Genomic DNA, 16,543 nt, shown 5'->3' on the forward strand with positions numbered 1-16,543 from the left:
GGTCAGGGTGGGTTTGGGTGAGGGTTGGCGTGAGGGTCTGGGTGAGGGTCTGGGTGAGGGTCTGGGTGAGGGTTGGAGTGAGGGTTGGAGTGAGGGTCGGTGTGAGGGTTGGAGTGAGGGTTGGGGTGAGGGTTGGGGTGAGGGTCGGTGTGAGGGTCTGGGTGAGGGTCTGGGTGAGGGTTGGAGTGAGGGTTGGAGTGAGGGTCGTTGTGAGGGTCTGGGTGAGGGTTGGAGTGAGGGTTGGGGTGAGGGTCAGTGTGAGGGTCTGGGTGAGGGTTGGAGTGAGGGTCGGTGTGATTGTCTGGGTGAGGGTTGGAGTGAGGGTCGGTGTGAGGGTCTGGGTGAGGGTTGGAGTGAGGGTTGGAGTGAGGGTCGTTGTGAGGGTCTGGGGAAGGGTTGGAGTGAGGGTCGGTGTGAGGGTCTGGGTGAGGGTTGGAGTGAGGGTCAGTGTGAGGGTCTGGGTGAGGGTTGGAGTGAGGGTCGGTGTGAGGGTCTGGGTGAGGGTTGGAGTGAGGGTCAGTGTGAGGGTCTGGGTGAGGGTTGGAGTGAGTGTTCGGGTGAGGGGACGGGGTGAGGGTGTGGGTGAGGGTTTGAGTGCGTGTTTGGGTGAGGGTTTGGGTGAGGGTTTGGGTGAGGGTTTGGGTGAGCGTCGGAGTGAGGGTTTGGGTGAGGGGTCGGGGAGAGGGTGTGGGTGAGGGTTTGAGTGCGGGTTTGGGTGAGGGTTTGGGCGAGGGGTCAGGGTAAGGCTTGGAGTGAGGGTTTGGGTGAGGGTCGGGGTGAGTGTTTGGATGAGGGTTTGAGTGAGGGTCGGGGTGAGGGTCGGAGTGAGGGTTTGAGTGAGCGTCAGGGTGAGGGTTTGAGTGAAGGTCGGGGTGAGGGTTTGGATGAGGGTTTGGGTGAAGGTTTGGTTCAGGGTCGGAGTGAGGTTTTGATGAGGGTCGGAGAGAGGGTTTGGGTGAGGGTTTGAGTGAGGGTTGAGTGAGGTTTCGGGTGAGGTTTCGGGTGAGGGTTTGAGTGAGGGTTTGGGTGAGGGTTTGGGTGAGGGTCGGAGTGAGGTTTTGGGTGAGGTTTTGTGTGAGGGTTTGAGTTAGGGTTTGGGTGAGGGTTTGGGTGAGGGTCAGAGTGGGTTTGGGTGAGGTCCGGGTGATTGTCGGAGTGAGGGTTTGGGTGAGGGTCAGAGTGAGGGTTTGGGTGAGGTTCGGGGTGAGGGTCGGGCTGAGATTTTGCGTGAGGGTCATAGTGAGGATTTGGGTGAGCGTCGGAGTGAGGATCGGAATGAGGGTCAGAGTGAGGGTCTGGGGTGAGGGTCTGGGGTGAGGGTTTGGGGTGCGGGTCAGGGTGAGGGTCGGAGTGAGGGATGGGCTGAGGGTCGGAGTGAGGGTTTGGGTGAGGGTCGGAGTGAGGGTTTGGGTGAGGGGTCAGGATAAGGTTTGGGCGAGGGTTTGGTTGAGTGTTTGGGTGAGGGTTTGAGGAGGGTTGGCGTGAGTGTCGGAGTGAGGGTTTGGGTGAGGTTTTGGGTGAGGGTTTGGGTGAGGGTTTGGATGAGGGTTTGGGTGAGTGTTGGGGTGAGGGTCAGAGTGAGGTTTTGGGTGAGGGTCGGGGTGAGGGTTTGAGTGAGGGTTTGAGTGAGGGTTTGGTTGAGGGTTTGGATGAGGGTTCAGGGTAAGGGTCAGAGTGAGGGTTTGGGTGAGGGTTGGGGTGAGGGTTTGGGTGAGTGTTTGGGTGAGGGTTTGGGTGAGGGTTTGGCTGAATGTTTAGGCGAGGGTCGGAGTGAGGGGTCGCGTGAGGGTTGGGGTAAGAGTTTGGGTGAAGATTTGGGTGAGGGTTTGGTTGACGGTTGGAGTGAGGTTTTGGATGAGGGTCGGAGTGAGTGTTTCGGTGAGGATTTGGATGAGGGTTTGGGTGAGTGTTGGGGTGAGGGTCAGAGTGAGGGTTTGGGTGAGGGTCGGAGTGAGAGTTTCGTGAGGATTTGAGTGAGGGTCGGGGCAAATGTTTGGGTGAGGGTATGGGTGAGGGTCGGAGTGAAGGTTTGAGTGAGGGTCATGGTGAGGGTTTGGGTGAGGGTCGGAGTGAGGGTTTGAGTGAGGGTTTGGGTGAAGGTTTGGGTGAGGGTCGGGTTGAAGGTTTGGGTGAGGGTCTGGGTGAGGGTTTGAGTGAGGGTTGGGGTAAGGGTTTGATTGAGGATTTGGCTCAGGGTTTGAATGAGGGTTTGAGTGAGGGTTTGAGCGAGGGTTTGAGCGAGGGTTTGAGTGAGGGTTTGGGTGAGGTTTTGGGTGAGGGTTTTGTTGACGGTTGGAGTGAGGTTTTGGATGAGGGTCGGAGTGAAGGTTTGAGTGAGGGTTTGGTTGAGTGTTGGAGTGAGGTTTTGGGTGAGGGTTTGGGTGAGGGTTTGGGTGAGGGTTTGGGTGAGGGTTTGGTTGAGGGTCAGAATGAGGTTTTGGGTGATGGTTCGGGTGAGGTTTGAGGTGAGGGTTTGGGTGAGTGTGGGTGTGAGGGTTTGGGTGAGGTTTTGGGTGAGGGTCAAGATGCGGTTTTGAGTGAGGGTTTGGGTGAGAGTTTCAGTGAGGGTAGGAGTGAGGGTTTGGGTGAGGATCGGGGTGAGGGTTTGAGTGAGGGTTTGGTTGAGGGTTTGGTTGAGGGTTGGAGTAAGTGTTTGGGTGAGGGTCGGAGTGAGGGTTTGGGTGACGGTCAGAGTGAGGTTTTGGGTGAGGATCAGAGTGAGGTTTTGGGTGAGAGTTTGAGTGAGGGTTTGGGTGAGAGTTTCAGTGAGGGTCGGAGTGAGGGTTTGGTTGAGGGTTTGGTTGAGGGTTGGAATGAGGGTTTGGGTGAGGGTTGGACTGACGTTTTTGTTGAGGGTCGGTGTGAGGTTTGGGTGAGGGTCGGAGTGAGGGTTGAAGTGAGGGTTTGGGTGTGGTCTGGGTGAGGGTCAGAGTGAAGGTTGGAGTGAGGGTTTGGGTGAGTGTTTGGGGTGAGGGTCGGAGTGAGGGTCTGGGTGTGGGTCGAGGTGAGGGTCAGGGTGACGGTCGGTGTGAGGGTTGGAATGAGGGTCGGAGTGAAGGTCTGTGTGAGGGTCTGGGTGAGGGTCTGTGAGGGTCTGGGTGAGGGTCGGTGTGAGGTTCAGGGTGAGGGTCAGGGTGATGGTCGGTGTGAGGGTTTGAGTGAGGGTCAGGGTGAGGGTTTGGGTGAGGGTTTGAGTGAGGGTCGGGGTGAAGGTCGGAATTAGGGTTTGGGTGAGGGTCGGGGTGAGGATTTGTGAGGGTTTGCGTGAGGGTCAGAGTTAGGGTTTGGTGAGGGTTTGAGTGAGGGTTTCAGTGAGGGTTTCAGTGAGGGTTTGGGAGAGGGTCAGGGTGAGGTTTTGGATAAGGGTCGGAGTGAGTGTTTGGGTGAGGATTTGGATGAGGGTTTGGGTGAGGATTTGGGTGAGGTTATGGGTGAGGGTGTGGGTGAGGGTAGAGGTGAGGTTTGAGGTGAGGTTTTGGGTGAGAGTGGGAGTGAGGGTTTGGGTGAGGTTTTGGGTGAGGGTCAGGTTGTGGGTTTGAGTGAGGGTTTGGGTGAGAGTTTCAGTGAGGGTTGGAGTGAGGGTTTGGGTGAGCATCGGGGTGAGTGTTTGAGTGAGGGTTTGGTTGAGGGTTTGTTTGAGGGTCGGAGTGAGGGTTTGGCTGAGTGTCGGAGTGTGGTTTTGGGTGTGGGTCGGTGTGAGGTTTGGGTGAGGGTTTGGGTGAGAGTCGAATTGAGGGTTTGGGTGAGGGGTCGGGGAGAGGATGTGGGTGAGGGTTTGAGTGCGGGTTTGGGTGAGGGTTTGGGCGAGGTGTCAGGGTAAGTCTCGGAGTGAGGGTTTGGGTGAGGGTCGGCGTGAGTGTTTGGATGAGGGTTTGAGTGAGGGTCAGGGTGAGGGTCGGAGTGAGTGTTTGAGTGAGCGTCAGGGTGAGGGTTTGAGTGAAGTTCGGGTTGAGGGTTTGGACGAGGGTTTGGGTGAATGTTTGGTTCAGGGACGGAGTGAGGTTTTGGATGAGGGTCGGAGAGAGGGTTTGGGTTAGGGTTTGAGTGAGGGTCGGAGTGAGGTTTCGGGTGAGGTTTCGGGTGAGGGTTTGAGTGAGGGTTTAGGTGAGGTTTGGAGTGAGGGTCGGGCTGAGATTTTGCGTGAGGTTCAGTGTGAGGGTTTGGATGTGGGTCGGAGTGAAGGTTTGCTTGAGGGTCATAGTGAGGGTTTGGGTTAGGGTCAGAGTGAGGGTTTGGGTGAGGTTCGGGGTGAGGGTCGGGCTGAGATTTTGCGTGAGGGTCATAGTGAGGGTTTGGGTGAGCGTCGGAGTGAGGATCGGAATGAGGGTCAGAGTGAGGGTCTGGGGTGAGGGTTGGGGTGAGGGTTTGGGGTGCGGGTCGGGGTGAGGGTCGGAGTGAGGGATGGGCTGAGGGTCGGAGTGAGGGTTTGGGTGAGGGTCAGAGTGAGGGTTTGGGTGAGGGGTCAGGATAAGGTTTGGGTGAGTGTTTGGTTGAGGGTTTGGGTGAGGGTTTGGGTGAGGGTCGGAGTGAGGTTTTGGGTGAGGTTTTGTGTGAGGGTTTGAGTTAGGGTTGGGGTGAGGGTTTGGGGTGCGGGTCGGGGTGAGGGTCGGAGTGAGGAATGGGCTGAGTGTCGGAGTGAGGGTTTGGGTGAGGTTTTGGGTGAGGGTTTGGGTGAGGGTTTGGGTGACGGTTTGGATGAGGGTTTGGGTGAGTGTTGGGGTGAGGGTCGGAGTGAGGGTTTGGGTGAGGGTCGGGGTGAGGGTTTGGGTGAGGGTTTGGGTGAGGGGTCAGGGTAAGGGTCAGAGTGAGGGTCTGGGTGAGGGTTTGGGTGAGGGTCAGAGTGAGAGTTTCGTGAGGGTTTGAGTGAGGGTCGGGGCAAAGGTTTGGGTGAGGGTATGGGTGAGGGTCGGAGTGAAGGTTTGAGTGAGGGTCGTGGTGAGGGTTTGGGTGAGGGTCGGAGTGAGGGTTTGAATGAGGGTTTGGGTGAGGGTCAGGGTGGGTTTGGGTGAGGGTTGGCGTGAGGGTCTGGGTGAGGGTCTGGGTGAGGGTCTGGGTGAGGGTTGGAGTGAGGGTTGGAGTGAGGGTCGGTGTGAGGGTTGGAGTGAGGGTTGGGGTGAGGGTTGGGGTGAGGGTCGGTGTGAGGGTCTGTGTGAGGGTCTGGGTGAGGGTTGGAGTGAGGGTTGGAGTGAGGGTCGTTGTGAGGGTCTGGGTGAGGGTTGGAGTGAGGGTGGGGGTGAGGGTCAGTGTGAGGGTCTGGGTGAGGGTTGGAGTGAGGGTCGGTGTGATTGTCTGGGTGAGGGTTGGAGTGAGGGTCGGTGTGAGGGTCTGGGTGAGGGTTGGAGTGAGGGTTGGAGTGAGGGTCGTTGTGAGGGTCTGGGGGAGGGTTGGAGTGAGGGTCGGTGTGAGGGTCTGGGTGAGGGTTGGAGTGAGGGTCGGTGTGAGGGTCTGGGTGAGGGTTGGAGTGAGGGTCGGTGTGAGGGTCTGGGTGAGGGTTGGAGTGAGGGTCGGTGTGAGGGTCTGGGTGAGGGTTGGAGTGAGGGTCAGTGTGAGGGTCTGGGTGAGGGTTGGAGTGAGGGTCAGTGTGAGGGTCTGGGTGAGGGTTGGAGTGAGGGTCGGTGTGAGGGTCTGGGTGAGGGTTGGAGTGAGGGTCGGTGTGAGGGTCTGGGTGAGGGTTGGAGTGAGGGTCAGTGTGAGGGTCTGGGTGAGGGTTGGAGTGAGGGTCAGGTGTGAGGGTCTGGGTGAGGGTTGGAGTGAGGGTCAGTGTGAGGGTCTGGGTGAGGGTTGGAGTGAGGGTCAGTGTGAGGGTCTGGGTGAGGGTTGGAGTGAGGGTCGGTGTGAGGGTCTGGGTGAGGGTTGGAGTGAGGGTCAGTGTGAGGGTTGGAGTGAGGGTCGGTGTGAGGGTCGGTGTGAGGGTTGGAGTGAGGGTTGGAGTGAGGGTCGTTGTGAGGGTCTGGGGGAGGGTTGGAGTGAGGGTCAGTGTGAGGGTCTGGGTGAGGTACTGTTCTTTCTAACCATGTCTTTCCCCAGCAGGTAACATTGACTATAGCTGTCCTGCCAGAAACGAGTGTGAAATAACCAAACGCAGGCGGAAATCCTGCCAATCCTGTCGCTTCATGAAATGTCTGAAAGTTGGAATGATGAAAGAAGGTAAATACAATATTTTTATTCAAAAAACTCGCTGCGCACTGTGCACATAATAGGAACTTACAGTAACTCACACACATGGGCCATACAGGAGCCTCTGCTACACACACAGACACATATGTACAAACACATACACACACACACACACACAAACACACACCCTCACACAGACACACATAAACACACAAACACAGACACATATTCACAAACACACAGACACACATAAACACACACACACACTCAGACACACATAAACACACACACACACTCAGACACACATAAACACACACACTCACACACACAGACACACATTCACAAACACAGACACACAGACACACACACAGACACACAAACACAGACACACATTCACAAGCACACAGACACAGACACAAACACACAGACACACACACAGACACACAAACACATACACACATTCACAAACACACAGACACAAACACACAGACACACACGCACAGACACACACACACTCACACAGACACACATAAATACACACTGTCACACACACAGATACATACACGCACACAAACACAGACACACACACACAAACACACAGACACACACGCACAGACACAGACACAGACACACAGACACACATAAATATACATTGTCACACACACAGACACATACACGCACACAAACACAGACACACACACAAACATAGACACTCACACAGAGACACACAGAAACACACACAGATACACAGAAACACACACACGCACATAGACACTCACACATATAGATACACACACAGCCACACAGAGCCACACACACAGACACACAAACACACACAAACACACGCGTACATACTCACAGACACACTCACAGACAAACACACACACACACACACACATACATACACAGGTTGTACAAGGAGTTGACTCTGGGACACACATGCCTGGGGGCAGTATATACTTCCAGGCTTTTTCCCAATTTGTAACGATGGGTAAATGAAGGTTTGGAGCAGTGAGCAGATTGCTGCAGCGCATCCTTGCTGTGCGTATTTAGTAAATGGGATGCAATGAAGATGTGTTTCGCTGGAAGCTGAGCGCTGGTAGGCAAGAGGCCCCTGTGAGACAGGAAGCTAATTAAATTAGCATCCGTGCAGAGTGAGCTGGTCACCTCTCTTCCTGAAGGCGCTGATCTCATTTGGGAAGAAACACATAATTGAATTTGTATTTTCCCAGTGTAACTTCCCAGCTCCCCACGTGCTCTCTTGCACTCAGTCTAACTCACCATGGCTGCTCAAGCAACCTCCAATGCCTGGTGGATTAACACGAATCAGTACCAGGCCTTATAGAAGGCTCTCAACAGAAGACCCCAAAATTCTCAACATGCAGATTCATATGTGAAGAAAATCCTCTTGGTGAAATACATGGCAGGGTTGGCACACGCAGAGCCTGGTATCCCAGAGTTGGCACACGCAGAGCCTCCTATCACAGGGTTAGTACTCACAGAGCCTGGTATCCCAGGGTTGTACTCACAGAGCCTGGTATCCCAGGGTTAGTACTCACAGAGCCTGCTATCCCAGGGTTGTACTCCCAGAGCCTGGTATCCCAGGGTTAGTACTCACAGAGCCTGGTATCCCAGGGTTAGCACACGCAGAGCCTGGTATCGTAAGGTTAGTACTCAGAGAGCCTGGTATCGCAGGGTTAGTACTCACAGAACCTGGTATCGCAGAATTGGCACACGCAGAGCCTGGTATCCCAGGGTTAGTACTCACAGAGCCTGGTATCGCAGGGTTAGTACTCACAGAGCCTGGTATCCCAGGGTTAGTACTCACAGAGCTTGATATCCCAGGGTTGTACTCACAGAGCTTGATATCCCAGGGTTAGTACTCACAGAGCCTGGTATCCCAGGGTTAGTACTCACAGAGCCTGGTATCGCAGGGCTAGTACTCACAGAGCCTGCTATCCCAGGGTTGTACTCACAGAGCCTGGTATCCCAGGGTTAGTACTCACAGAGCCTGCTATCCCAGGGTTGTACTCCCAGAGCCTGGTATCCCAGGGTTAGTACTCACAGAGCCTGGTATCCCAGGGTTAGTACTCACAGAGCCTGGTATCCCAGGGTTAGTACTCACAGAGCCTGGTATCCCAGGGTTAGTACTCACAGAGCCTGGTATCCCAGGGTTAGTACTCACAGAGCCTGGTATCCCAGGGTTAGTACTCCCAGAGCCTGGTATCCCAGGGTTAGTACTCACAGGGCCTGGTATCCCAGGGTTAGTACTCACAGAGCCTGGTATCCCAGGGTTAGTACTCACAGAGCCTGGTATCCCAGGGTTAGTACTCACAGAGCCTGGTATCCCAGGGTTAGCACACGCAGAGCCTGGTATCGTAAGGTTAGTACTCAGAGAGCCTGGTATCGCAGGGTTAGTACTCACAGAACCTGGTATCGCAGAATTGGCACACGCAGAGCCTGGTATCCCAGGGTTAGTACTCACAGAGCCTGGTATCGCAGGGTTAGTACTCACAGAGCCTGGTATCCCAGGGTTAGTACTCACAGAGCTTGATATCCCAGGGTTGTACTCACAGAGCTTGATATCCCAGGGTTAGTACTCACAGAGCCTGGTATCCCAGGGTTAGTACTCACAGAGCCTGGTATCGCAGGGTTAGTACTCACAGAGCCTGCTATCCCAGGGTTGTACTCACAGAGCCTGGTATCCCAGGGTTAGTACTCACAGAGCCTGCTATCCCAGGGTTGTACTCCCAGAGCCTGGTATCCCAGGGTTAGTACTCACAGAGCCTGGTATCCCAGGGTTAGTACTCACAGAGCCTGGTATCCCAGGGTTAGTACTCACAGAGCCTGGTATCCCAGGGTTAGTACTCACAGAGCCTGGTATCCCAGGGTTAGTACTCACAGAGCCTGGTATCCCAGGGTTAGTACTCACAGAGCCTGGTATCCCAGGGTTAGTACTCAAAGAGCTTGATATCCCAAGGTTGGCACACACAGAGCCTGGTATCCCAGGGTTAGTACTCACAGAGCCTGGTATCCCAGGGTTAGTACACACAGAGCCTGGTATCCCAGGGTTAGTACTCACAGAGCCTGGTATCCCAGGGTTAGTACTCACAGAGCCTGGTATCCCAGGGTTAGTACTCACAGGGCCTGGTATCCCAGGGTTAGTACTCACAGAGCCTGGTATCCCAGGGTTAGTACTCACAGAGCCTGGTATCCCAGGGTTAGTACTCACAGAGCTTGATATCCCAGGGTTAGCACACACAGAGCCTGGTATCCCAGGGTTAGTACTCACAGAGCCTGGTATCCCAGGGTTAGTACTCACAGAGCCTGGTATCCCAGGATTAGTACTCACAGAGCCTGGTATCCCAGGGTTGTACTCCCAGAGCCTGGTATCCCAGGGTTAGTACTCACAGAGCTTGATATCCCAAGGTTGGCACACACAGAGCCTGGTATCCCAGGGTTGTACTCACAGAGCCTGGTATCCCAGGGTTAGCACACACAGAGCCTGGTATCCCAGGGTTAGTACTCACAGAGCTTGATATCCCAAGGTTGGCACACACAGAGCCTGGTATCCCAGGTTAGTACTCACAGAGCCTGGTATCCCAGGGTTAGTACTCACAGAGCCTGGTGTCCCAGGGTTAGTACTCACAGAGCCTGGTATCCCAGGGTTAGTACTCACAGAGCTTGATATCCCAAGGTTGGCACACACAGAGCCTGGTATCCCAGGTTAGTACTCACAGAGCCTGGTATCCCAGGGTTAGTACTCACAGAGCCTGGTATCCCAGGGTTAGCACACACAGAGCCTGGTATCGCAGGGTTAGTACTCACAGAGCCTGGTATCCCAGGGTTAGTACTCACAGAGCTTGATATCCCAGGGTTGTACTCACAGAGCCTGGTATCCCAGGGTTAGTACTCACAGAGCCTGGTATCCCAGGGTTAGTACTCACAGAGCTTGATATCCCAGGGTTAGCACACACAGAGCCTGGTATCCCAGGGTTTTACTCACAGAGCCTGGTATCCCAGGGTTAGTACTCACAGAGCCTGGTATCCCAGGGTTAGTACTCACAGAGCCTGGTATCCCAGGGTTGTACTCACAGAGCCTGGTATCCCAGGGTTAGTACTCACAGAGCCTGGTATCCCAGGGTTAGTACTCACAGAGCCTGGAATCCCAAGGTTGGCACACACAGAGCTTGATATCCCAGGGTTAGTACTCACAGAGCCTGGTATCCCAGGGTTAGTACTCACAGAGCCTGGTATCCCAGGGTTAGTACTCACAGAGCTTGATATCCCAGGGTTAGCACACACAGAGCCTGGTATCCCAGGGTTGTACTCACAGAGCCTGGTATCCCAGGGTTAGTACTCACAGAGCCTGGTATCCCAGGGTTAGTACTCACAGAGCATGGTATCCCAGGGTTGTACTCACAGAGCCTGGTATCCCAGGGTTAGTACTCACAGAGCCTGGTATCCCAGGGTTAGTACTCACAGAGCCTGGTATCCCAGGGTTAGTACTCACAGAGCCTGGAATCCCAAGGTTGGCACACACAGAGCTTGATATCCCAGGGTTAGTACTCACAGAGCCTGGTATCCCAGGGTTAGTACTCACAGAGCCTGGTATCCCAGGGTTAGTACTCACAGAGCTTGATATCCCAAGGTTGGCACACACAGAGCCTGGTATCCCAGGGTTAGTACTCACAGAGCCTGGTATCCCAGGGTTAGTACTCACAGAGCCTGGTATCCCAGGGTTGTACTCACAGAGCCTGGTATCCCAGGGTTAGTACTCACAGAGCCTGGTATCCCAGGGTTAGTACTCACAGAGCCTGGTATCCCAGGGTTAGTACTCACAGAGCCTGGAATCCCAAGGTTGGCACACACAGAGCTTGATATCCCAGGGTTAGTACTCACAGAGCCTGGTATCCCAGCGTTAGTACTCACAGAGCCTGGTATCCCAGGGTTAGTACTCACAGAGCTTGATATCCCAAGGTTGGCACACACAGAGCCTGGTATCCCAGGGTTGTACTCACAGAGCCTGGTATCCCAGGGTTAGTACTCACAGAGCCTGGTATCCCAGGGTTAGTACTCACAGAGCCTGGTATCCCAGGGTTGTACTCACAGAGCCTGGTATCCCAGGGTTAGTACTCACAGAGCCTGGTATCCCAGGGTTAGTACTCACAGAGCCTGGTATCCCAGGGTTAGTACTCACAGAGCCTGGAATCCCAAGGTTGGCACACACAGAGCTTGATATCCCAGGGTTAGTACTCACAGAGCCTCGTATCCCAGGGTTAGTACTCACAAAGCCTGGTATCCCAGGGTTAGTACTCACAGAGCCTGGTATCCCTGGGTTGTACTCACAGAGCCTGGTATCCCAGGGTTGTACTCACAGAGCCTGGTTTCCCAGGGTTAGTACTCACAGAGTTTGGTATCCCAGGGTTAGTACTCACAGAGCCTGGAATCCCAAGGTTGGCACAGACAGAGCTTGATATCCCAGGGTTAGTACTCACAGAGCCTGGTATCCCAGGGTTAGTACTCACAGAGTCTGGTATCCCAGGGTTAGTACTCACAGAGCTTGATATCCCAAGGTTGGCACACACAGAGCCTGGTATCACAGGAAAGATTGACATTTTCAGGAAAGGAGGCGGAACATGGAAACTGGGAGATTTAGTGAACCTTTACTGCAGTGCTAACATTGTCATGTTCATATTTCTCTGAATTGTTGATTTATGTTTCTCTGTCTCATGTCTTCCTCCATTCACACTCAGCAGCCACCTTGATTTGGCAGGCTTGAAACACTGAGTCTATTGTCATCAGCTGCCTCTTTCTATTTGGATCATGTATAGCAAAAATGATCATTTCACATTCAGATGAATATGCTAAATAATTGTGTCAGAAGAACTGGAATGTGTCACTGTGATATCTCCTTCAGATTTGACAATTAGAAATCGATTCAACACAGGTAAAGCACAGGTTTAGATACAGAGTAAAGTTCCCTCTACACTGTCCCCATCAAACACTCCCAGGACAGGTACAGCACGGGGTTAGATACAGAGTAAATCTCCCTCTACACTGTCCCCATCAAACACTCCCAGGACAGGTACAGCACGGGGTTAGATGCAGAGTAAAGTTCCCTCTACACTGTCCCCATCAAACACTCCCAGGACAGGTACAGCACGGGGTTAGATACAGAGTAAAGCTCCCTCTACACTGTCCCCATCAAACACTCCCAGGACAGGTATGGGGTTAGATACAGAGTAAAGCTCCCTCTACACTGTCCCCATCAAACACTCCCAGGACAGGTACAGCACGGGGTTAGATACAGAGTAAAGCTCTCTCTACACTGTCCCCATCAAACACTCCCAGGACAGGTACAGCACGGGGTTAGATACAGAGTAAACCTCCCTCTACACTGTCCCCATCAAACACTCCCAGGACAGGTACAGCACGGGGTTAGATACAGAGTAAAGCTCCCTCTACACTGTCCCCATCAAACACTCCCAGGACAGGTACAGCACGGGGTTAGATACAGAGTAAAGCTCTCTCTACACTGTCCCCATCAAACACTCCCAGGACAGCTACAGCACGGGGTTAGATACAGAGTAAATCTCCCTCTACACTGTCCCCATCAAACACTCCCAGGACAGGTACAGCACGGGGTTAGATACAGAGTAAATCTCCCTCTACACTGTCCCCATCAAACACTCCCAGGACAGGTACAGCACGGGGTTAGATACAGAGTAAAGCTCTCTCTACACTGTCCCCATCAAACCCTCCCAGGGCAGCTACAGCACAGGTTTAGATACAGAGTAAAGCTCTCTCTACACTGTCCCCATCAAACACTCCCAGGACAGGTACAGCACGGGGTTAGATACAGAGTAAAGCTCCCTCTACACTGTCCCCATCAAACACTCCCAGGACAGCTACAGCACGGGGTTAGATACAGAGTAAATCTCCCTCTACACTGTCCCCATCAAACACTCCCAGGACAGGTACAGCACGGGGTTAGATACAGAGTAAATCTCCCTCTACACTGTCCCCATCAAACACTCCCAGGACAGGTACAGCACGGGGTTAGATACAGAGTAAAGTTCCCTCTACACTGTCCCCATCAAACACTCCCAGGACAGGTACAGCACGGGGTTAGATACAGAGTAAATCTCCCTCTACACTGTCCCCATCAAACACTCCCAGGACAGGTACAGCACGGGGTTAGATACAGAGTAAAGCTGCCTCTACACTGTCCCCATCAAACACTCCCAGGACAGGTACAGCACGGGGTTAGATACAGAGTAAATCTCCCTCTACACTGTCCCCATCAAACACTCCCAGGACAGGTATAGCACGGGGTTGGATACAGAGTAAATCTCCCTCTACACTGTCCCCATCAAACATTCCCAGGACAGGTACAGCATGGGGTTAGATACAGAGTAAATCTCCCTCTACCCTGGCCCCATCAAACACTCCCAGGACAGGTACAGCATAGGGTTAGATACAGACTAAAGTTCCCTCTACTCTCTCATCATTAGACACTGCTGTACCTTGTTGCTAGCCATGTTACTGATGGGTTCTGGGATCCTGTGTTGTTGAATAATGAGAAGCTGTAAAAGGTCTGAAACCCATTTGGGGATGAGGTTTCCTTTCTGCATCAGTGAATCGACACCCTTTTGCACCTAATAACCCATTATAACTGGCTGCCAAATCCAATCTCCCCTTTAGCTCACAAGAGGAGGTGGTGGTGTGGTGATAATGTCATTGGGCTAGTAATCCAAAGGCCCCAGCTAATGCTTTGGGGTCACAGGTTCAAATATCAGCACAGCATCTGGTGGGGTTTAAATGCAGGTGATTAATTTGGAATTAAAAAGCTAATCTTAGTAATAGTGACCATAAAAACATTGTTGATTGTCATAAAAAACCATCTGGTTCACTAATGCCCTTTGGGGAAGGAAATCTTCCATCCTTACCTGGTCTGGCCTATATTTAATCTCAGTTTCACATGTGGTTGAGTCTGAAATGGCCAAGAATGCCACTCACATGTATCGAACCACTAGAAAGGCCCCAAAATGAATGGAACCAGATGGACCCCCTGGCATCGACCTGGGCACCGGAAACAACAACAGCGAACCCAATCCCACTGCCCCTGCAAATTCCTCCTTTCTAACATCTGGGGGCTAGTGCCAAAATGGAGAGAGCTGTCTCACAGACTAGTCAAGCAACAGCCTGGCATCATCATCCTCATGGAATCACACGTTACAATGTCCCAGACACCACCATCACCACCCCTGGGTATGATGAATCAGTGCTCCTCCTTGTTGAACATCACTTGGAGGAAGCACTGAGGGTGGCGAGGGTGCACAATGTACTCTGTGTGGGAGACTTCAATGTCCATCACCAAGAGTGGCTCAGTGGTACGCTACTGACCGAGCTGGCCAAGTCCTAAAGGACATAGCTGCTGGACTGGGGCAGGTGGTGGGGGAAAACATACTGACCTCGTCCTCACCAACCTGCCTGTCACAGATGCATCTGTCCATGAGTGTGTCGATAGGAGTGACCACTGCACAGTCCTTGTGGAGATGAAGTCCCGCCTTCCCATTGAGGATACCCTCCATCGTGTTGTGTGGCACTGCCACTGTGCTAAATGGGATAGACTTTGAACAGATCTAGCAACACAAGACTGGGCATCCATGAGGTGCTGTGGGCCATCAGCAGCAGCAGAATTGTACTCAAACACAATCTGTAACCTCATGGCCCAGCATATCCCCCACTCTACCATTACCATCAAGCCAGGGGATCAAACCTCGTTTAATGAAGAGTGCAGGAGGACATGCCAGGAGCAGCACCAGGCATACCTAAAAATGAGGTGTCAACCTGGTGAAGCTATAACACAGGATTACTTGAATGCTAAACAGTGTAAGCAAATGATAGACAGAGCTAAGTGATCCCACAACCAACGGATCAGATCTCAGCTCTGCAGTCCTGCCACATCCAGTCGTGAATGGTGGTGGACAATTAAACAACTCACTGGAAGAGGAGGCTTCACAATTATCTCCATCCTCAATGATGGAGGAACCCAGCACATCAGTGCAAAAGATAAGGCTGAAGCATTTGCTACAATCTTCAGCCAGAAGTGCTGAGTGGATGATCCATCTCAGCCTCCTCTGAAGTCCCCAGCATCACAGATGCCTGTCTTCAGACAGTTCCATTCATTCCACATGATTTCAAGAAACAGCTGAAGGCACTGGATACTGCAAAGGCTATGGGCCCTGACAATATTCCAGCAATAGTGCTGAAGACCTGTGCTCCAGAACTTGCCATACCCCTAGCCAAGCTGTTCCAGTACTGCTACAACACTGGCATCTACCCAGTGATGTGGGAAATTGCCCTGGTATGTCCTGTATACAAAAAGCTGGACAAATCCAACCCGGCCAATTACTGCCCCATCAGTCTAGTCTTGATCATCAGTAAAGTAATGGAAGGGATCATCAATAGTGCTATCAAGTGGCACTTGCTTAGCAATAATCTGCTCACTGACGCCCAGTTTGGGTTCCGCCAGGGCCACTCAGCTCCTGACCTCATTACAGACTTGATTCAAACATGGACAAAAGAGCTGAACCCCAGAGGTGAGGTGAGAGTGACTGCCCTTGACATCAAGGCCGCATTTGACTGAGTGTGGCATCAAGGAGCCCTAGCAAAACTGGGGAAACCTCTCTGCTGGTTGGAGTCATGCCCAGCGCAAAGGAAGATGGTTGTGGTTGTTGGAGGTCAATCATCTCAGCTCCAGGACATCACTGCAGGAGTTCCTCAGGGTAGTGTCCTCGGCCCAACCATCTTCAGCTGCTTCATCAATGATTGTTGCAATGAAGAGTGTGGAAGTATATCAGCGTGTTGGGCTTGGCTTAAATAGCCAAGTGGTTATGGTAATGGGCTTGTAACCCCAAGATCAAGAGTACAAATCTCACAATGGCAAACTATGAAACAATGTCACTTCATCTGAAACAGACGGAAATGGGTTTGTACTCAAAAGAGTTATATCAAAGTGTTGCAGTGTGGGGTGTAATAGAGAGTTATAATTAGTAGTTTGGACTACATCAGTGTGTTCCAGTGAGGGGTGTGGTTTGTATCAAGGGGTGTGGGATATGTCAGAGTGCTACAGTGAGAAATGTAGGATATATCAGAGTGTTAGAGTAAGGGGTGCAGATTATACTGTGTGGGAACCGTTAGGGGAATCAACAATATTTGAGTGTTACAGTGAGGGGTATATCAGAGTGTTACAGTGAGGGGTGTGAGGTATATCGGGGTGTGGGGTATAACAGAGTGTAACAGTGAGGAGTGTGGGATATATTAGAGTGTTACAGAGAAAAGCATGGGGTATATTACAGTGAGGGGTGTGGGGAATATCAGAGTGTTACAGTGAGGGGTGTGGGGTATATCAGAGTGT

The 16,543-nt window shown here is 52.7% G+C and overlaps 1 protein-coding gene across 1 annotated transcript in view; it reads left to right on the forward strand.

Annotated features, from left to right (window-relative positions):
• The window catches only part of LOC121272604 (estrogen-related receptor gamma-like), a 336,701-nt gene that overhangs the window by 105,088 nt on the left and 215,070 nt on the right, over positions 1 to 16,543 (forward strand). Inside the window, exon 2 of the mRNA XM_041179267.1 lies at positions 6,031 to 6,147. Within this exon, the coding sequence (XP_041035201.1) occupies positions 6,031 to 6,147 (117 nt within the window). The remainder of the gene's footprint in view (positions 1 to 6,030; positions 6,148 to 16,543) is intronic.

The sequence above is a fragment of the Carcharodon carcharias genome, chromosome 34 (assembly GCF_017639515.1).
Source record: "Carcharodon carcharias isolate sCarCar2 chromosome 34, sCarCar2.pri, whole genome shotgun sequence".
Classification (NCBI taxonomy): domain Eukaryota; kingdom Metazoa; phylum Chordata; class Chondrichthyes; order Lamniformes; family Lamnidae; genus Carcharodon; species Carcharodon carcharias.